Below are 22,967 nucleotides of genomic sequence, written 5' to 3' on the forward strand. Positions count from 1 at the left end.
TGGAGCTTGCTGAATTCGGACTCTGCCAATCTGATACTGACAGCCCATTCTACGGGCAGCCCCTCAATAAGAACAATATAAAAACAAACCTTTAGAGTAAAAAAAAGTCTACTTCTGTTTCAGCTTCTTCCAAACTATTGTAATATAAATAGAAGTTCCCTAATATGTACTTACTACTGCTATAGAAAGCTAGCAGACTAGAAGAGATTATTTACTCTCCAGTCAAGGAGATCAATTTTCATTCTTTATAACAAAAATATTTTCAAGAGACTTCAGGACAGAGAAACAAGAGTACAGTTACATAATAATGGTATGTGTAATGGGCTGCATATAAAACCTGATGGAAATGCTACACAGCAAACAGGCATGTTATCAGTTAATACGGTGGAAATCTGCAAAGACCTTACAGTTTCACGAGTAGTCATTTCCAAGAGATTTTGCACATTGGCAGCTCCATATAGTAGCTCCTGTGATGGATGGGTCAGCTTTTCGATGTGTATCGATCAGTGCCCCTGAGCTAACCTGACTTTATACAGAACTGGATTATTGGTCATTACTTTCATCCACTTGAAAAAAAAAAATATAGTCAATCCTAGTTAAAGTGCTCAGGTTATGTAGAGAAGCCATAGGCATGTGGGGCAAGTACACACCAATAAAAACGAAGACTACATACCAATAGCTAAGGCTTGCCGTGTAAATAACACAGAAAATAGTGCTCTTATCTGCGCAGGTTATTCCAGAATCTGCTGGTTATCTGTGGACACAGTTCACAAAGGAAACAAAAGATTAGCTCAAACTTCAAACACTTGTGAGCAGAGGCCCCGGACCCTCAGAGTCAGCGGAGGAACACTTATAGAGTACAGCAAGGGGGGCTGGCCAGATGTTTAACTGACTCTAAACATCCACCAATAATAGCTGGAAGTGCAGTCACTGCTGAAACCTCCAATATACAGCAGGACAGAGTGCAGTAACAGCACATTTACTGCGCACAACGTTTACGTGAACATATTAATCACGGCTAGAAAGCAGAATGACGGCCGTAACCTGCCCAAAGCCAATTTGGAAAGGGCATTTACACAGTGTTAAAAATCTATAATATTCCCAGAATTCACATCACCAGCAACCTGGATATATGGTGTGCCTTATCAGCATTACATTCCCATGGCCTAAATCATCTCATCAGAAGGTCATTTTTCTGAGAAAACTACGCAGGAAAGATGGGTTCCCAAGAGGGCAGAAAATAAATACTTCAACTAAATGCAGATGAAGTGGAAAAGGTTATTTATATGATAATAAGATTCAGTGGCTGTGTGCCAATAGGCCTTCATACATTCAATCATTGCAAGTTATTCTTCTGTATTTCCAGGTGTAAGGGAGGAAGTGACAGACATGATCCTCAGGATATTAGGGGTGTATGTAGTACTTAGAAAAGTTATTTAAAAAAAAAAAAATCCATACCTGGATTCAGATTAGATGGGTATTTTTTAATTTTCTCTCCAAATGTTTCTATGCAATTCGCCTAGGTTTCTGAAGCAAGTGACCACATATCAGTGGTGGCCTTCAGTATGTGACCCCCTATGCTCTTTAAAGTGCACTGGAAAAAAGCAGAAGCAGTATTTACAGCACCAGTGGTCAATATTCAGGGGGATACTGGACCCACTGACCTAAGGTACAGCCTATAAAATACTATTATTACCACAATTGGTTTTTAGTGACGGAGTCTGACGGTCCATGTTTTACATGATCATGTAATATTATGTCCTCCCTGCAAAGATCAATGGAAGGGAAATGATCAAGAAAAAGAAAGGCTTGATGATATCTGCAACGCTGCAACCAAAGTCTTTCATATAAAAGGGACTGTCAATGAGGAAGCAAAACCATTAAAGAGAACCTTTCACCTCCTCCAGCAACTCCTGCCCTTTATAGTAAAGGGAATACAGAGAAAAAATAATTAGTGACTGCCCCCACCCCGATCATTGCCATTAATTATTCTCTGCACTGTCAAGTGGGTGGTCTCAGGATGGAGTAGAGAAGGGGGAATAAATTTGAACTGTGTACATCTGATTTAACAATGTCAGAAAGCTCAAAATCACGCCCTCTTGCCCACTCTTGTTCGACACCACCACACAAGACACCAAATTTGAAAGCACCAATTGCTCAGGAACGGCAAGGGCTACAGAAAACTTGACTTTTTGGGGACTGGAGAACCATCTAATGTATATGAGGGCCTCCCAACGCTCCCCTGACAGCAGAGATTAGCCAGCAGTAAAGATCGATCTGTTGGGTTTTAACTGTCCCATCCTTTCCAATCCTTATTTCTTATGTAAGTAAGTTACCACCAGATTTGTGTTACACCGCCTCTCCCAATGGGAACACAAGCACCACCACGGACCTAGGCAAAAGAATTTAAAGACAACAGCTAGCTGATCTGTGTATGCAGCCTTAGCCTTGTCTAGCTAAGAACAAAAGTTATAAAGAAGGTAATGACCAAACCAGTCTATATACCAGGTGTAGAAATGTAAGGTTGTCATTCACAAAACCTCATCTTTAAGAGAGCCATGGAAACCAGACTGATGTGGCATTATAGAACCATTTAATGCCATGTAATAGGCCGCTTCCACCCTTTTAACAACATACAATTTGTCACAGTATTTAGAACATAAAACAATGAGCAGAGCGAATCCTATTGCCCCAAGGATTCTAGCATGGACTTCTTGTATATACACTACAAAGCCTAAGAATAGCACATCTTAAGGTGACACTGATTTGTTTAGACCTTCTCTACACCAGATGTCTTATCTGAAGGTCACTTTAAGCAGCACAAAGTGTGTGAACCCGACTATATTTTCAGAGAAAAAGCATCAAGTAAAATAAAAATGGAACGAAGAACAACGAAAAGTTCAGCTGGAATTCTTTGTTTAAAGGGTTCATTTAAGCCATGTTCAGATGTGATTTTTTTTGTTGTGGATTTCTTAGTGCAGATACTGTACAGTACATCTGAATGGAGTTCACAGCATGCCTTATTATATTACTGATCAGCTGCAGGTTTAGGCTACGTTCACATCTGTGTTGGAATCTCTATTTGGAAATAGAGAGTTGAAAATCATCAGACAAAGAAGGTCTACAAGTCTGACTTTTCATCTGTGGTTTTAGTTTAAAAGAACGGACACCTGACAGATTCCATTATAATTAATAGGGTCCATTGGGCTCAGGTATGTGACCACGGTTGTAGGAGTGTACCTGTCCGTTGTTCTGGTCCTCCAATAGCCCACAGCAATGGATGGGCCAACACTAGCGTCAACCTAGTGTAACACTGTTTACTATGAAAGAAGGGAAAACTTCAACAAAGTTGAATATCTCACCCACATAAAGCTTCCGATTTGCAGTTATTTCTGCTTGTGTATGAACTCACCTTTAGGCTTTGTTAACATTGTAGTTTCGGTCACAATGGGAAAAGCTTCCAAAATTATCTGAGATAGTGACATAATTCGACTATTGGGTAATATCGTCATCCATTTAAACAAATACACCATTAAAAAGCACATGGCATCAGCTAATTGGAGGCAGAAATCCAAAAACATGGCCGCGTCCTGCTAGAGCCCCATGTAGCAAAAAATCCAGCAATTTGGCTGTGGCGTTTTACAGTACCTGCATAGCAGATGGGATTCTGGCTAATCGTATCCACACATTGCAGAAAAATATATGCATTGGAAATGCTGCGGTTTCAAAAAAAACGGGCTTTTTTTTTGTAAACCGCAGCATGTCAATTATACCTATGGAAGCTGGCGTTTTCCATATAGGTGTAACAGAAGCAGAAACACTTTCTTTAAAAAGCACAGTAGAAAAAAAACGTGTTTTTTTTTTTTTTTTCACCTTAGCCTAAAGGGGTTTTCTCATCTCAGGATTTCAGCTGCCGCCTGTCTCCTCTTTCCTCCGCTTCCTGGTTTTCAACCAATTCTTGCACAAAGCTTCTGCTTGCTGTAAACTGCAGAGGTATCTCTGGATTTACACACATGACTGATAGAGACACTGCTAAAGAAACTTATTTAGCCCTTATCAATGCTCAGAATGTCACAGCTATATGCAGTGAGTGAGAGAACGGAATATAGATGGCATCATCACGACCGGTGAGCAGGGTTGTAACATAGACAACCAGCTATAAACAATGGGGAGGGAAATATAGCTGTATCTGGCGAACAGAGCAAGATAGAATTTATTGGGTAAAAACACTTCAGTGCGCCTCAGATACAAAGTCTGAATATAATCCTTGAGGTGGGAACACCCCTTTAAGAGCATGGGGATTTGGTATTGTAGCAGACTGATGGTGAACTAAATGAAGTAATGTCCAATTAACATGCATGAGATGACAGTAAGAGATAAGGGGCTGCCAGACAACCCCCCCCCCCCCCCCAAGACCATTTATCAAGGACAAAATAAGAGATCACACATTTTTCACAAACTCCATCCAACAGTCAGCTTCATGTGGCAATCCTCTAGACAACAGACTGTAGAAATGAGAGCTGCTTTAGACTCATGACCCCATAGTATTGCTGCAGTGTCTCACCTCCATATGGAATAATGTGTAACATAATAAAGTAATTGAGATATGAGCTCAAACATGTTTCCTGGGTGTGGCGGATTCAGATCTGTAAAAGTTCTTTATAGCGGCTAAACAGAAGAACAGAGGGTGAATGTTCTGCTGCAGATAGGGAACACTGAGGAACACCGACACTAACACAAACTCATTGACTTTGTGGTAAAAGTTTCTTACGAAAACTGAGAGAAGAGGAATCCTCCTGTGGTTTGCGCCACAACATCTCTCATAATTTGACGCCTCTCTACTTTACCCTTACAACTCCCATGAGTTTAGTTATGTTGCGGAAGGTACAAACACATCCCTTACCCTACAACCAGACCGATTCTTCCACGTTCCAGCTTATGACAAGCAGCATTTTCCAGAAATCTGAAAGCAATCATATATATATATATATATATATATGGCTACAGATGATAATTAAATTGCTACAATAGAGGCGAGCATCACAGTCATGTAGATTTAGTGTAGCGACCAGATGAAGGAACATATACTAGTAAGTGGTGAGGTGGCGTTCACTAGCAAGAGAAGCAACGAACCTTAGAACTTACTACTAAAGCCGACAGACAAGGACATATATCCTATGTGTGGGAAATACTAAACTAAAGTAAGACTAGCTACACATCTGCCCTGGAGTCTCCATAGGAGACTCTGCCGCAGATCCCGCCTAAAATCAGCAGAGAGAAAAGTCCAGCAAGGAAGATAGAGCCCCTTGCTGATAGAGCCCCTTTAATGCAGTGGTAAAAATCACAGAGTTTTACATAGTTTGCAAAGTGGATGGGATTCATGTGAATCCCATGCCCACTTTGCGGTAAAAATTGCAGTGCAAACATACTGCAATTTCCTAAACCGTCGCGAACCCATTGCACCTGAAGAACCCCATATAATTTTGCCACCATTTGATGTGTTTGCAGATTTCACAGGTAAAAACACATTGATTTAAACAGGTTTCAGCCCGGTTTTATCCCCCCCCTTCCCCCAAGCATTTTCAACTGCACTGTGTGAATATAGCCTTATAAAGTTTTATTGGTCAAATCTTATTCATGAACTGACATTTTTTGTTGTAGAGCTATATTACACTGTGACACAAGTCCCTTGTTTGTTCCCCATTTTTTATTTATTTTTACTATTTCATTCTCTCATGGTACAGTCGCCTGAACGCTGCACTTATGCAGATTTCAGCCTTTGCAATGCAAAGGGTAATGTTTTCGACAATCCACAATGCAGTGGGGTCGGGCCTGATTTCCAAGGAAAAGGTAAGTCCAGCATCCAACAGGTGATGATGAATAAAATTTAACTTTTATTAAATTTCATTTAAAATGAGTATGCATTTGTAAGGGAATAACAATGTAGCATGGCTACGCGTTTCGGAGCTGCATGTCTGATTTGCATGGGCCTGATTTGCCTACATAGAGCTGCATGTGTTCTGGCACTCCTCTGGAGCTGACATATACAGTGTGCTTGTATCATGGCTAGTATAGTGCCCTATGAGATGCTTCCTTGCTTTGTGCTCACAAACTTAGATTTATTTTTCTATTGAAGGCCTCTACATGCTACTCTTACTGGTTTGGGAGCCATTTTGTAGCCGATTGCCTGCCTTTCAAAAGTATGCACGGACCATTTTTCCACGTTTGTGTGAATAGAGGCTTAAAGGGGTTTTTGAGATACAGGCAGGACAAGAAGGACAACAGAGGAACAGCACAAGCCACATTTATTATAAAGGAAATGCACGTGTTCACACAAATATGTCAGGAAAGGCAACGGGTCCTCTTCAAAAGAACTTATTCCCAACATGTGACTGTAACTCCTCTGTATATTAAAGTTCAGTTTCAGCAAATAGATGTTATTTTTTTGTATATGGAAGTTAAATAAAATTTCCTAATATACTTTCTGTATAAATTCCTGGTGATTTCTAGATCACTGTCATTCATGGTTTACTTTCAGTCCATAGTCATGTGATATACACACCATGGTCATGTGATGACACACAAGTGAACCTGTCTAATAACAAGCTGTGCACCTGTGTGTCCATCACATGACCATGGACTGATTTTTACCCACTAGAAGCAAGCAAAGATCTAGAAAACCGTGAGGAATTAATACAGAAAGAATATTGGAAAATGGTAGAACTTTCATTTTACAAAACAGTAACATTTTCAGATACAGGACAACCCCTTTAAGAGGATTCCTATGCGGAATACAGAGCTGTAAAAGACAAACAGGATTGCTATACTACTTGAAAACAGAAGGGCTAGACAGCAGAAAACATTCAGCAGTGCTGAGCGTGCTCAGGAATGCCATGAAATACAATGCCCTCTTTACACAAGTGCTCATTGCTGGTGGCTCCACAAATTCCAAGATCAAAGACGATCAATATCTGCTTGACAGGAGGACTGCACCATGAAACGGTGTTAAAGCTGGGGCATGAAGCGTGGATGAGCTTTCCTTCAAACACCCAGCGAGAGAACACGCAAGTATCATATTGTTGTTAACACAAAACAAAGCCCCTTTTATAAGCTTACAAGATGCAAGAAATACACATACAATATGTATACTGTATAGATACAGTAGGCCTGGGCTTCTAAGCAGATTTGGTACAGGATCTTGTTCCCAGGTGTATTGTGATTTCAAGTAGCATTTACCCTAAACTCAAGACTGCCAAATACATTTATCGTTGTGGATTCTGTCACTACCTCTTGACAGTCTCCTGAAAGCAGCTATTGGGTGAAATGTTTCTTAAAGGGGTATTCCCATGTACATAATCATATCTATATTTGTAGATAATTAAAAGTTAAACACTTTTGCAAATTTAAGTAATTAAAAATTCTGCAAAGTTTTAAAGATTTTTTCTAACTTTCTTAGTGGTGACAGTCTATTATCTTGATCGGTTGCCAATGGTTACGACCACTAATGCAGAAACTTTCTGTGGTCTGGGACTTGTCAGGAACTCAGCCATGATGTCCTTATTGTAGCCGGGTTATCATGCAGGGACACTACATGTATCAGAAGATATCCTGGGCACGATAATGAAATCATGGCCGATTTTCTGACCTTAGAAAGTTCCTGCATTCATGGTTGTTTCCGATGCAACCGATCAACAGACTGTCACCACAAGATATTTAGAGAAAATCTTTAAAACTCTGCAACATGTTTAATTACTTATATTTGCAAAAATGTTTAACTTTTAATTATCTACAAACTTACAAATAATTATGTACATGGGAATTACTCTTTAAAAAGATAGCTGCAGATAGATAATTGAATAAATGAGGAAACAGCCAGATGATAGCCCCCAGGAGCACTGATCAATGATGTTCAGAGGCGCTACGTTACGGAAACGCAGCTTTTTTGGTACCAGATTTTGCTGTGTTTTTTTGAGCCAAAGTCAAGAATAAATACAAAAGAAATGGGAAATATATAGGAAGCTCTTAGGCTGAGTTCAGACATGTTTTTGGTCAGGATTTTGAGGCAGAATCCGCCTCAAAATCCTGACCAAAAAAACGCCTCCCATTGAAATCAATGGGAGCTGGTCATTTCTTTTTCTTGCGAGCAGTTTGTTCCCACCCGCAATAAAAAAAAGGGACATGCTCATTCTGCAGACGGATTCCGTGGCCGGACGTCACCCTGAAGACACTCCCTCCTGACTAGGCCCATTTATTTGGGCCTAATCCGGAGCGGAGTGCTGCGACTGGATGCCAGTGAACTGCAGCTACCAGTTTTTTGGTCAGGAATCTGAGGCAGCCTCTGCCTCAAATTCCGGACCAAAAAACCCTGTCTGAACCCAGCCTTATACTTCTACATTCTGCTAAATCTCCTCCTGGCTTTGGCTCAAAAAAACAAACAAAAAAACTGCAAAATATGCAACAAAAAGAAAAAGCTATGTTTCCGCAACATGGGGCTCAGCCTAAGGGTGCATTCAATTCAGCGCCATTTTCCTCCGTGTGAATGCACCCTCATAAGGATACAGATGACCTATTCATAAGTGACAAGTCCTCTTTAAGGTGCCAACCTGATCTCAATAGAAAAAGTCAGGTGGGAGTTGTGATTATGCCAAAGGGCATAATTAAATAAGAATTAAATAAGAATTGTGAAGGCCTTTTTCACAACAGATTTTGCACATTTTTGTAAGTAAAGCAAGAATGTGAACAGAGCCATAGCAGTCCAAGCAGGCAACCTTATTGTAGCACAATGACATGTTATAAATACCAGGCATGACCTACAGGTTAAAGAGCTCAATACTGCGCCTGTATGACTTCTATTACACACTAAAGTGTGCTGTATGTGCAATCCATAGCCATTCTGCCTTCCTCCCAGCCCCTCTGACTCTAGTATTACAGTATCTTTATGCAGACATATTCTGCTGCTCTGCTCTATGGTGTTCAAAATGCAGATCACAATCGCAGAGTGAATTCCAATGACACATGCTAAGAACTCTGTCCTCCCGAGACCTGCAGCTTTCTAAACACATCACCTTTTAAAAGGAACGCTACATTATCCCCATTTTCACATGCTATTGATTTTACAAGATAAAACTCATTTTTGGAGTCATTTGTTGGCGGCTAGGTACCTCGAGGCTTTTCGTTGTCTCAAAGGCAATGTATTCAAATATACACGGCAGCCCTTAACTACACATAAGACAGTGTAAATGTGCTCAGCAGCTGCTGATACCACATCTACCTGATCTGAATTGCTGAATTGTAGGCACAAGTCGAGCTCATCCAGTATGCAGTTCTTCCATTAGACTAGGTGCATGTCTGTGGCAGAGGCTCCATTAGCAGAGCTGTTTTACCTGGCAAGATGACAGACACTTTACATAAGCCTGACAAACCCTATTACAGTATATCCATACAGAACGTACATGCGGCAAATTAGTCATCACACACTTTGTGGCAGCTAATCTCCTGTGTTGTACAGTACCAGCAAAGTGGAGGACATTTAAGGGAAATGAGCACTATGAAAATGCAGTATAATGTGAAGGTAGCATGTTATAGAGCAGGAGGAGCTGAGCAGATTGATAAATAGTTATGTGGGAAAAGATTTAGTAGAACTCATTTATATCTCACCCTTTTTTTTTACACTTAGAAACAGTAATTGAGTCAGGGGTGGTCCTATCAGTGACTGACAGCTACATCTGTATGCATGGTCATCTATGGAGGGATGTCACTCACTGACAGAATTAGCACTCGAGTCAGGGGACGGTCTCATCTATCTGTATATCTGTCTGTATATGTGGTCAAATAAGATAAGATAATCCTTTAATAGTCCCACAGTGGGGAAATTTCAGCATGTTACAGCAGCATAGTAATACAGATACAGGATAATACACAGTAATATATTACAGACGTAGACACACACAAGCTGAGAAGAGAAGATATACTAGGAGTCCATAGCAGCTACGGAACAGAAGAAGAAAGAAGGAAGACTTCATAGTCATAGTCATTAGTTCTCTGTGCGGAGTGTCTTCGCTTGGTCTGATGTAGATTATACAGCCTGATCGTGGTTCGAAGGAAGGACTTGCGATGGCGCTCCTTCTCACACTTGGGGTGAAGCAGACGGTCACTTACAGTGCTGCCAAGTCCCATCAAGGTCCCATACATGGGGTGGGATTTGTTCTCCCGCATGGAGGTCACCACGGACAGTATCCTTCTGTCACCCACCACCTGTATTGGGTCCAGGGGGCTCCCCAGGACAGAGCTGGCCCTTCTGATCAGTCTATTTTTGTCCCTGGGTGATATACTACTCCCCCAGCAGGCCACGGAGCTGTCAATCATGGATAGGATCACCCTCTCATTCAATTACCATTTCAGAGTAAAGAACGAGAAGAGATTTGCCACAGAACTGTATATCAATCTGGGCTCAGTGGTTAGCACTGCAGCCTTACAGTGCTGGAGTCCTGGGTTCAAATCCGCCAGGAACAACATCTGTAAGGAGTTTGTATGTTCTCCCAGTGTTTGCATGGATTTCCTCCCATACTACAAAGACATACTGATAGGAAATTTTTAAAAAGTACATTGTGATCCCTATATGGGGCTCCCAATCTACATTTAAAAGGGATCCCATTATTAAAACTGAATTTTTCTACCTACCACGTAGGAATAGCATTAAGAAAGGCTATTCTTCTCCTATCTTTAGATGTCTTCTCTGCACCACCGTTCGGTATATAATCAGTTTTTCGTCGGTATGCAAATGAGTTCTCTCGCAACACTGGGGGCAGTCCTCAGCACTCAAACAGCACTTGCAGCGACCCCAATGTTGTCTCCAGTGATGCCTCCATCTTCTTCAGGAACAGGTCTTCTTTGCGTCTTCTTCTGGCGGTGGCTTCAAACTTCTAGGCCTTGGGCAGCCGACTGCGCATGCCTGCCGTACACAAGAAAATGGCCGCTTACAATACTGTGTAAGCGGCCATTTTCTTGTGGCCGACGGGCATGCGCAGTCGGCTTTGCCCTAGTCCCGAGGCCTAGAAATTTGAAGCCAACCCCCGGTAGAAGACACATGAAGACCCGGTTCCTGAAGAAGATGGAGGCGGCGCTGGAGAGTTCTCTGGGAGCATTGGGAACGCCACCAGTGCTGTGAGAGAACTCATTTACATACCGACGAAAACAAGATTATATATTGAACGGTGGCGCGGAGAAGACTTTCTTAAGGCTATTCTTACGTGGTGGGCAGAAAAAAATTAAGTTTTAATGATAGAATCTAGAGATGAGCAAATAATATTTGACCGAATACTACTATTCGATCGAATACCACGCAGGAAAATTCCATTGAATTCAATTCAAAAACCTCCTGGTCCTGCTACTTCCTGAACTTGGAGGATCCAATGTGTTGAACTTTGGTTTCCATGGAAACCGGAACAACATTCCCGTTTTTTCCCATAGACTACAATAGTATTCGATATTTGAACGAATACTACTCGCTCATCTCTAATAGGATCCCTTTAAAAAAAAAAAAAAAAAAAGAACTATATATCAATCTGCTCAGCCCCTGCTCTATAACATCCTGCCTGTCAGTGCAGATTTTCTATTTGCAGAATATAATTTATACTGCAGTCTTCAAAATTTGCTATGGAAATGGTATATGCAAGGTATGTTTAAAGCAAGCACCCAATGAATTTCATTACAAGAGCCACTCCTTTTCAAGAATTAAGGCAAATCGAATGCGATATTCCACAACAAAAAATAAGCTGTGGATTCAGTGTAAACATCTATCATATGATCGATCCATCATAGAAACAAAACCTAGAAAAGCAAAACAGATGTGAACCTGGCTCAAATGAGGCATACAAAATCCACTATTATATTCAAGGTCTCTGTTAAATGCAGTTTGTATATATCACATTGAGAAGTATATAAAGTTATAATAGTCAAAAATGTGTAATTTGCCCAAGCCCCACCCTGCTCCTCCCTTCATGAATCATATTAACAAATAAAAGTCATTTTTTGTTATGCTCACATTTCAATAAATTATTCAAAGCCATCAATTTATGTGGAGTCTATAGATCTGATACAGCAGAAAACTCCAGTTTACGTTTGGGTCACACCTGCGTTGGGGTTTCCGTTCTTCGCATCCACTTCGGGACCTGAAAAATGGAAACCCAATCAGTTTAAAAAGACTATAACGGGGTTCGCTAGGTTTCCACCCAAAATAGTAGAAACCCATAGTGACTATGGGTAGCGGAAAGGTAGGGATTCCTAGCATCTTAGATAACTATAATGCTGAGTCCACCTCCTGGAATAGTTGGCAGCCCAGTAAATTCAGCACACACACGGACTGAGTGTCTCGTCTGAGATTCGGCAGTGTGAAATCAGGCTTAAAATATATTTTCGATATTATTTGTGGCGCCCACTTGGCGTTTACAATTTAAAAAACTTGCACATGCCAAGCCAATCTATAAGACTCCATTAGCCTAACAGAGACCAAAAGACTGACCTTTAAGGGAAGTCTATCAGCTGAAGACAGCCCCATAGATAGGTTAAGGTCACCTGAATCTGGTTATCAAGATGTAGTTGTTTTTGTCAATATACAAATGATTTTGTGATTCAGGTGACCCTAACCTATCTATCTGTGGGGCTTTGTCTGGTGACAGACTCCCTTTCAGCCTCTGTCTTGCCAGCATACGGTGGTTTACAACATAAAGGATGGAATAACATAGTAGAATAGTATATTCAGTTACTACCTGTAACCGCCATGTTCCAACCTACTATAAACAGACAGTGAAAAGTCTTGTCTAGATCAATTATTGTGCTGCAAGGAACATCAGTAATAAATGTGAGAAAAGAAGATTTATTTAGCCAGTGTTACTGCCCTGTAAATGACTGCCTTTACAGACACCAATTCATTTTTAGTCTAACCTGCCTGCAAGAATAGCTGCACACAAATCATAGGTTATAATAACTGGCTGACAGCTCTGCAGCCAGAATATGTCCAACAAATACCAAAAACGTTATTAAAATTCATTCAGACTCGACTTGCCTATGTAACTTTGAAATAACTCCAGAGCCCATCCCTGCTATTGCCCAATGCTAGTGAAGGTCACCCTGTATATACATTATATCTATGGGTGGTGGGAGTCCTCCGTCCAGCACATTCACAGAACACTCCCTTATGCCTTACCTGTAAATGAGCAAGGTCAGAGGTAGAACTCCCAAGGTGACCTAGCAGTGCTCCTCATATAAAGTATCATCCACAAATAACAAAAGGAGATTTGCTCAATCCAAATTCACTTAAAAAGATTGTCCAAGACTGAATAGTGATGGCTTCTCCTTATTCCAGGCGAGTGCGTCACCTGGAAACCCCACCAATCAGCTGATCTCAGCCGACTGTACTCAGTCAGAAGCATGTGGCTCTGTGCACTGTGTAGTGGCATGCTGCCCTACTAAAAGGTTGGTTGTGTTATGTATAAGTAATATCTAAATGTGCTGCACTGCACGTTACTTACTAATATACCGTAGCTATTCTAGTTTCTTTGTGACATACTCCCTCCAGGGTCTATTCTGTTCCTCAGACTGTACTGCACCATGGTTTACGTGGTCAGCCTGTCCAGCAGCAGCCACCAATAAACTACACTGAGAACCGTAAGGAACTTTAGCGCATGCACAGAACCATGAGCAATGCAATACGATGGATGAGCTGTTCGTATGACCCTCCATCAGTTGGCATCTAAGATTTTTTTCCCCAACTAAAAAAAAGCATTGCAAAACCAAGCAGATCTGCAGTAAAAACACACGTGGATCCAGTTTCTCTCATTGTGTTCTAATACCTATAATTCTTTTGCTATTTACTACAGATTAGGCGGGATTTAGTATGCTGAACCGGTTAATCAGATTTTTCCTAAGAATGATATTAAGGGGCTAAGCTCACTTTAGAAAGACGCTCTTTTGGCTTACCACCTACTCCATACACGTATAATGATCTGATAGAAAGCTGATCTTTGCAGTAGTTTACAAATGGATTGCCTTTATTGCTCTAGTTTATTGTATCTGCCATCAGGTGAGAGTTGTGAGGCCCCATATACATGAGTGGTCTGATGTGTATGGGCAGCTTTACCCCATCCATATTTATAAATAAACACGCCTTCTGGATGTCATTTTACAGCTGTGCGACATATGCCCAAAAAAAACCTTACACTACACATCCGACCACTGACAACAGCTGTTTCACATTATTTAACTCTTGTGTACTTGATACTAATACAACGCCATATACACAATTATCCTCAATATTCATCAAGCATTAGAAAGGATTTTACTTCACTGGGATTCACTGGATTTGCCTTCTTGCCTACATGTTCCAAAATCAGCAGAGCACCACCACTAAAGGTCAAGCAAAGGTCGGAGTTTTCCCATAGACCTTTACAATCTACAAATACTTAATAAGCTGAAGACCATTTAGTGCTCCTTATTGTTCTTTTTTACATGTTGCAAACTGAACATCCAGTCCGTCTACTAATAAAAACATATATCATTTGCCAATAAACTTTCCGTATCAATTTCTCAAAGCTTTCAATATTTTGTCTTCTAGCACTTATACAGAGAAAAGTTCAAGGTTTTGGAGAATTTTATCTTTACTTTTGCAGTGTGTACGTGCCAGGTCCTTGTTAAAATGCAACAAACGGCACAGCACATAATATCCATATGCCACCCATGCCTCTACAGAGCCATTCACTTCCTTCAGACAGGTATAGGAAATGTCCTGAGTCTTCCAGGTTTCCATGCGGTCTCAAAAAGACCAAATGTATTAACCAAAGGTGTTCCAAATTTTATTAGTAGGATGAAAAGTTTAACCCTAATTAACTCTATTGGTCCTGATGAAGGGAGCGTTTCGCTTCAGAAACATGTCATCTTACTTTGCTAGTATGATTTGGATATCCTTGTTGCTTACTACGTTTGGTTTGTTTGAGACATCTCCGAAACCTGGTTCTTGCTCTCACTAAAGTCTCCCAAGACTTACGCTAGGTTCACACTAGCGTTGAATCTCTTTTGTTCAGAGGAGAAGCGGACGGCTAAAGTAGTAGTTACACATGGAGCCCAGCGGACCTCATTGAGTAAAAGGGTCCATTATTTTTAGACTGAAATTGGCAGAGGAAGAAGACGTGAATGCATTACTTTTTCCTCCACCGATTTTTGAAGAACTCTGCAACAGAGTATCCAATGGATGGTGACAGCGGTGCCGATGGGAATGTAGCCGTAATAAAGCATCAGAAGCTGCTAGATAAATCTGTCACATAAGCACATAAATCTAGCCTAACTGCACACCTCCTAGCTGACTTAGTTTATGACAGAAAGTAGTTGAGTACCCCTGTTGTAGGCTGTAGCTTAGACTACATGCACACCATCATGTGAATGTAGCCTGGTCATGATTGAACGGCATGGACAACATCCATGTGCCGCCTGTGTCTCATGACCCCATTCACTGCTCTCTGAACCCAGACTGCAGAACGGACAGGAATAGAAACTGTCAAGAGTATTACCCCAGGCTCATGGTTGCATGTATGGGTCAGTGTGCTATCTGTGAAAAACATACCTATCAGAGTGACAATATACACAGCTGTGTCCAAATAAGTAATAAAAAAAACAGTAGTATGTATATCTTTAGATATGTTTCATAAGCTTATAAAAAATATTTTTGCACAATGTATTCCCCATTCACACACCACTGTATTATGGGGCTATCCAATAGTGAAGCTCAATGTATTGTCTACTGGTGATACTTCATCCTGGGCAGGTACTGTTTCTCCCAACAGCGCACACATTTAGGGTTCCTGGCGGTGCCTAAATCGCAGGGTTTTCTTTCCGATTCAAGGACTCCACACAAATGAATAGCAAGTACAGCCTCAGATGTGATACAAAGCATCACTCTCTCTGTGACCTTGAACAAATAATGACACTTCCATTACTCAAGTGTCAGAAAAGCAGCAAGTATACATTAATCCTATGCATTCAGTAGCTACCTATTACTGCCAGTCCTGCCAGGCACTTGCGTACTGCAGCCAGTGTCTAGTCATGGCACACCTGATAAGAACATGGTGTTAGTGCTTTGTCGCCTGCTGAACGTGACTGCCAAGGTTATCCTGCGATTTGTTTCCGTGAGACGGAAGACGGTGGCAGGATCAGAGCCCTGATATAATGAGCAATGCTTCCCTGCTGTCACAAGGAGAAGACCCGTAATGAGGACAAAGCCTTGAATTATTTTACACCTTCTGGAAACTTTCCTGGCAGCTGCGGCTAGTAACAGGTATCAGTCCATACTACTTATAATAAGTCCACAGAGCTACATCACACACAGGGAAGAGATAGAAACAGGTCTTCATATTCTAAACACGTCTAGTATTGGAGTAGTGAAAGGATTGTGAGCTGCGTGGAGCCACATGGGTGCACTGTGCACATTTACAATCACCTACACGGCTTTCATTCATTACATTTCATGTTGAAGGAAAGCGTAAATCCTGGCAGAGCTGGAAATAAAGGGATTCAACAAAGACCAAGTTACTGTGTATAAAACAGCCTGCAAGACGAAGCTGCAGAGAAACAGAAGAAAAGAAACTTCCCCAAGGCATCAACTTCCTTCACCCTTCCCCCATAAAGATAACACTATCCAATATGGTCTAATGCCAGGGACACTGGGAGTAGATGTCTATGGCTGCCCTACATTATATGATTTACAGAACTGTCATGTGAATAGCTCAGCGCAGCCATAAAAAGTATTTAATGAATGGGAGGTAGGAGGCCTCTGACACTGCTACCGTACTTAAAGGGTCTCTCTGGGATATAATGCATTTGTAACGTATCCCATATAGTGAGATTCTGTCTCAGGGGAGCAAAGATACAATGTAGTGGTACATGGAGCAGACCATACCCTTATCATTGGCCGTGCCGCAGGTAGACAGGTACCTGTAGCTGTGACCCCTGAGACCTTCTCTACAGAGGATCATTACACAGAGTGCACAGTATCCTGCGAGCACTTAGTGTAATGAAAGCAATAGATTAGGTAGAAGCCTTGTTAGGGGATGTCCATGCCGGACGAGTTCTCTACAGATTTTCTGCAGCGGCAGAAAAAAAAATGCACCAAATCATACAGTTTTTAGTAAGTGTAGGTTTGGAGAACTGCAAGGGGTGAAAACGGCTGCAAGAATTCACATCACAAATCACTTTACAGATTTTTTTCTGCTGCAAATAGATGACATTTTAGGAACATCTCGGACACTTTCTGGTCCTGTAACACATCGCACAGTGTCAGCATGCAAAGCCATGATGGAGAAGTGAAGGGTATACATGTCCCCTCTGGAGGTGCCCAGAAAGGTGATCCGGCCATGGCTTTCCAGACAACATCTTCAGGTCTCCAAAACAGGTCAAGAGATTTTCCTAGTACTAAACCCCCCAGATTGTGCTGTGTGTAGTAGTAGAGACAAGTAAGCAGACATGTTGTGAGTGAGGGAGCAGACTGCACAGGTCCATGACCGAGGACTTACCTCACTGATATCCACCTCAGCGTCATCCCCATAGGTAAGCCCCAGCCCGGCGTTCATGGCTGCAGCCTGTGCAGTGGAGGTGTTTGCCTGCAGCCAGACTTCCTGCCTCTATGGCACACACATGGGAGAGCTCCAGGACGAGCCGCGCACATCCCCTGCTCCAGCCCCGCACAACTTCTGCCCGCACACATAGACCTGCAGCCGGCTGCAGCCTCAGCACTGACACCGCCACACCGGCCCCATGTACACGGAGCCCGGGCACAGCGACGGCAGGAGGCGGGGAGGGGAAACTTTCAGATGGCCGCGTGTGTGGCTGTGTGAGGAGCAGCAGCTGTCTGTCTGCCTGCCTGCCTGCTGCACCGTGTAACGAGGGGCGGTGCTGGGGACGGGACAGAGGGGAGGGGGCTCAGACACTGTCAGCTCAGGGGTCCCACTGTGCGGGATGGCTAGCTCCACATCAGGCTCGGTGTAGTATGGGATACAAGTACTATCACCCCCGACAGCTCGGTAGGGTCTACAGTTACCTCTGGTTCTGCAAAAGCTGGAGACAACTATGTAAGCTCTACACTGATTCCTCTGATGCCATTCCTAGATAATTGATGAGGATGATGATGAGGAGGATGATGATGAGGATGATGAAGATGATGATAAGGATGATGAAGTAGCAACAATTCAGACTAAAAAATGAATCTATACATACACACACATCCATCAGTGACAAGTATATGGCACGGCTATGATGGAAATGTTTATGTGAACTGTCTTATCATTGCAGCTTCAATTGGTTTTGACATCCAACATTTCTAGAAAACTTTTACAAAATCTTTCTAAGGCGGGCCGTAATCTCAGCGCTAAAGCGCTGCGGAAAGAGCAGCTGCGTGAAAGGGCTAGTTCACACATAAATTACGTGTGGCTTATTTTGGTCCTGAAAAAAACCGCTTCCTAATTGGACCTTGCCGCGCTTTTTGGAGCTTTTTTTGGAGCGTTTTTTGTAAAAAAAAAAAAAAAACGCCAGGCGGTTTTCCCCTCCTGTAAAGTGAATGGGCCGCAAAAAACGCGCGTTTATTGCCTCCCATTCACTTCTATTGCTTTCTTCAGACAGAAAACGCCTGAAGAAAGGTCATGTCGCTTCTTTTTTTCCCTAGCAGAAAAAAAAGCTAGCCCTCTACATAGACCACCATTCTATGAGGCGAATTTTGAGGCAAAATCCGCTGTCAAAATCCACCTCCTTGTCCCCGTGTTAACTAGCTCAAAGTTCACAGAGTTTTCCTCTTCGGACTTTCTCTTAAGGTGCCGGCGTTTCCGTAGATATAATTGACATGCTGTGATTTGCAAAGCTGCAACGGCTTTGCAAATTGCAGCGTGTCCGCGCTGCGATCTTTTCCGCAAAGTGGGGATGGGATTCGCATGAATCCCATCCTCTTTGCCTGCACCATACAACGCCGTGGTTTTTCCCACAGCGTCTCCGCTGCAGTCAAATCACGGCGTTTACGTCCTGTGGGGCCCCAGCCTAAGAGTTTGTTCAGACAGCAGAACTCCAGCTAAAATATATCCAGACTCTGCTGAGGCCACAGAATTTTACGCCGCTGGTTTGAATTCTGCATTGCCAAAAAATAAAGTCTTATCACAACTTCAAGACTGCAAATCCACATTAGGTTACCCATGGAGGGGGTTATCAAACCTCATGAGTAGCTACGAAAAAGGAGCATGGGTAGGATAAGTCAAATCTACAATCAAAAAGTCAAATCTACACCTCACAGCACGATGCGGAGACTGGCGGGCTTTACAAAACACTGCACTTTTAAATGGCCTTGTGGTTATGCAGCAAAATGGCTACTCCCCATTACATTAGAAACATTAGAAAGGCTCTGACATCCCTGCTGAGCTACACATCGGCCCAGTTATCGGCTGAACTTTCTTTCTAGGGAATGAACACTCCTGAAAAGTCTAAACTACTCACTTATTTGACTACTGAATACATTCTCTATAGATAGCTACACCATACTATTTTGTTGCATTGTGATAAAATGCAAAAGTGTAGCCCTAGTTTTAAGGGTTAATCACTGGAATGTATTTGAAAAAAAAATAAGCATCCAAGTTGTATCAGCAACAAATGGAAAATTGTATTAGCTATGTATTCAATTCATATGTCCAGCAGCCAGCCAAGGTCCTGCGATCCTTTTGTACCCTGATCTACATGGCACAGCACAGCTGCAAATCTAAAGCAGACATCCAGTTATACAGTGGTGGCCAAAAAAAATTGCACCATTTCACAAAATGTAATGATTGTCTTTTTCCTTTTCTATCATCTTCTTTCCTGGATGACGAATATTTGGCAGTTTTGTACGTCATGTGACATTTCGTAGCAGGAGATATACATATCATCTGCGGGACTCAATTTATACTCATCACAAACATTTGACAAAATCCACTGGAGGTGCAGTTTTTTTTGCCCACCACTGTAGACAAATCTGCATAAAGGAGTAGTTCAGGTGAACATAAGAAACCATGTACTATCTTAGGCTAAGTTCACGCGTGAATTTTTTGGTCCGCAATTTGACACGGAGGCGGCCTCAGATTCTGGACCAAAAAAACGGCTAGTCACGCCTGGATGCCGATACAGTGCACTGGCATCCAGTCGCGGTATTCCGCTCTGGATTAGACCTAAATAAATGGGCCTAGTCGGAAGAGAGGTGTCGTGAGGCAGATGTCCGCAGCTGAATCAGCCTCGGAATCAGCCTGAAGAAAGGGCAAGTCACTTCTTTTTTTCGCGAGCGGAAATAGACCACTTATGAAAAAAGGTAATGATCGGCTCCCATTGACCTCAATGGGAGGCTGTTTTTTTGAGCAGATTCCACGTGAAAATCCTGACCAAAAAACCCTGTGTGAACTCAGCCTTTATTAAGGAAATTTGTTTTCTTATCCATCTTTCAGGCTGAATTACTTTCTACATATTAGTCTATAAAGAGGGGAGCAGGCTGCTGGAAAAGACACTCAAAAAATTGCTGCTGCTATACTCTGCTGCCCTGTGATATTTTAACACTACTAATCTTGCCGTACACACCGGCACTTCCAATTCACTTCAATGGGACTGCTCGTAGTGAAAGAAGCAGCCCATTCATTTCTATGGGGAGCGCTCGTATGCCGGCTCCCATAGAAATGAATGGAACTGCTTTATACGCCGCTTATTCTGAACGTGTTTTACGTTCAGAATAAGCTTCAGTATACGTAGTGTGAATGCCCCCTTACCCTCTATGCTTCTTCCTGTGAGACCGCCCCTCCTATTTGACTGATTTCTTCTGTGCGTGCTCTTCTCCATCGCTGCTCTGTTCTCTGCAGTGATGATCCACCTCTGCTGCGCATGTGTGGATGCGCAGTACAGGTGGATTATCGGCAGCAGTGCACAGGACAGCTTTGGAGAAGAGCGCATGCAGACAGAATCAGTGAGGAAGGAGGAGCCATCTTGCAGGAGGAGGGTTTTTAGATTAGTGTAGGGATTTCCAGTTATCCTGGACAACCCCTTTAACTATGGCACTACTACCATAGTCATGCTTTGGCTGCTAGTTTTCATTTTGTATACATAACTATAGTCTATTTTACTGTCAAGAATGAATAAGGTTCTCTGAATTCTAGTTATGCCTTGATTTCTGCTGACACGTATTACACTGGGTTCACACCAGCATTCGGTCTCCATTCTCAGGTTTGACGGAAACCTGTCAGACCGAGTCTGGCCGTGAGCGCCGGTGAGCGTTTTGGGCTCTCCGCGGGCAGGAAACGGAAACCTGCATAACGGAGGACCCCGGGCACAGATGTGAACGAGTCCTTATTACTCAGAAGCAATAGGACAGACCAAACACAACAGTCATTGGTTTTCCCTCATGACTGCCATGTGTTGTGGATCTGTCTGGACCTACAATCGCTTGAAAGTTGCCTATACAGTACATTCCTATGTACCACAGTTTTCACTCACAGTCTTACAACATGCATATGACATGCATCTTTGTATAACATTATTAGAGGCCTAGACAGACTATGGGCCTCCATCTAAAGCTATAAATCCCATCTAGTCCTGTGCATGATATCCCAGATGATGACCCAGAAGTGGGTCCCTCACGGTCAACATTTTGAAGTATGACAAGTCATTAAAATAATAAACTGAGTGAAGATTCTCCACCACAAATTCTTAAAGACAGTAGTAGTGCCATATTCAGAAGACTTTTTTTTTTTTTTTTGCTTCCAAGGCTCGTGAGACTTGTAATTTTACAGTTGATGACTACTGGTTACCACTTCAGATTTGTCTCTGGCTTAATCTCTTAGATCATCCCTGGACACAACACTTGGCTACCTGCTTGACTCTCTGCTCCATTTACAGATTTAGACATCCACCTGGTCCTCTAAGGGTAAGTTCAGCCGCGATTGAATGGCGATGCATTCCGCTCTGGATTAAGCACAATGAGCAGGCCTAGTCCAGAGGAGGGAGTGTCTTCAGGCCAAATTGCGAGGCGAAACGGCCTGAAGAATGAGCACCTCGCTTCTTTTTCTGGCTTGTTCCGGCTCCCAGAAAAAACTCCTGAGCGGCTCCCATTCATTTCAATGGGAGCCGTCTTTTTGGTCAGGATTTTGAGGCGGATACGGCCTCAAAATCCTGACCAAAAAACTCTGTGTGAACTTACCCTAATACTGTTCCAGATTGCTCTCCTGGCTAAGACCATTTGCTTCGTCCCGACTATGCCTAGCTGTGCATGGTGATATGTAGAAATAAAACTTTATGTTGCATAACCCGCTCTCTCTTATGAGATTTTTTTATTAAATTAGTTTTTATAGTCAATATAGTAGCTGTATATTATATCGGCAATTTCCTGCATATAAATTATATTTTATAATTCAGGTGAGTGAAAAATATAGAATCACATATCTAAAATGCCATACAAACACACACAGTGGTCCTTAAGTGGTTAAAATAACCCTATTTCCAGAAAAAAACTAATGTTGGAGGATACACTTAAATCCTACTAATATTATAAATGTGAAAGTTTGTGGATTTGGATGTTTGTTCCTCAATCACGCAAAAACGGCTGAACGGATTTGCATGAAATTTGCCACATATATAGATGTGATTAAAACATAGGCTACTTTTTATCCCGGTAAATGACATCACTACTAAATCACTTCGTCTGCGGGTTGGTGTTGGTGCTGAGCCGCTTATATTTAGCCAATTGCTGTTGTGGATGATCCGCCTGCTCCCGCATCTCGACTCTGCTACATGGCAGCATATGCGCAGCATACTCAGTTGTATGTACATCTCTGCATATGGAGAGCATACTCAGCTGTGCTATAGCGCTGCTTAAGCCTGCTACATCTGGCCATTTGGATTATAGGGGTGTTCTTCTGTCAGTGTGTGAGCAGCTT

At 42.2% G+C, this 22,967-nt stretch overlaps 1 protein-coding gene across 2 annotated transcripts in view; it reads right to left on the bottom strand.

The window, feature by feature from the left end:
- The window catches only part of MCC (MCC regulator of Wnt signaling pathway), a 204,642-nt gene that overhangs the window by 137,656 nt on the left and 44,019 nt on the right, over positions 1-22,967 (bottom strand). The window contains exon 1 of one of the 2 annotated variants that reach the window (XM_075272230.1): positions 17,559-17,927. The exons of the other annotated variant lie outside the window; for it this stretch is intronic. Coding sequence (XP_075128331.1) covers positions 17,559-17,615 — 57 coding nt within the window. The 5' untranslated portion in view covers positions 17,616-17,927. Of the gene's footprint in view, positions 1-17,558; positions 17,928-22,967 lie in introns of those variants that run through there. 2 annotated transcript variants of the gene reach the window in all.

Source organism: Leptodactylus fuscus, chromosome 1 (assembly GCF_031893055.1).
Source record: "Leptodactylus fuscus isolate aLepFus1 chromosome 1, aLepFus1.hap2, whole genome shotgun sequence".
Taxonomy (NCBI): domain Eukaryota; kingdom Metazoa; phylum Chordata; class Amphibia; order Anura; family Leptodactylidae; genus Leptodactylus; species Leptodactylus fuscus.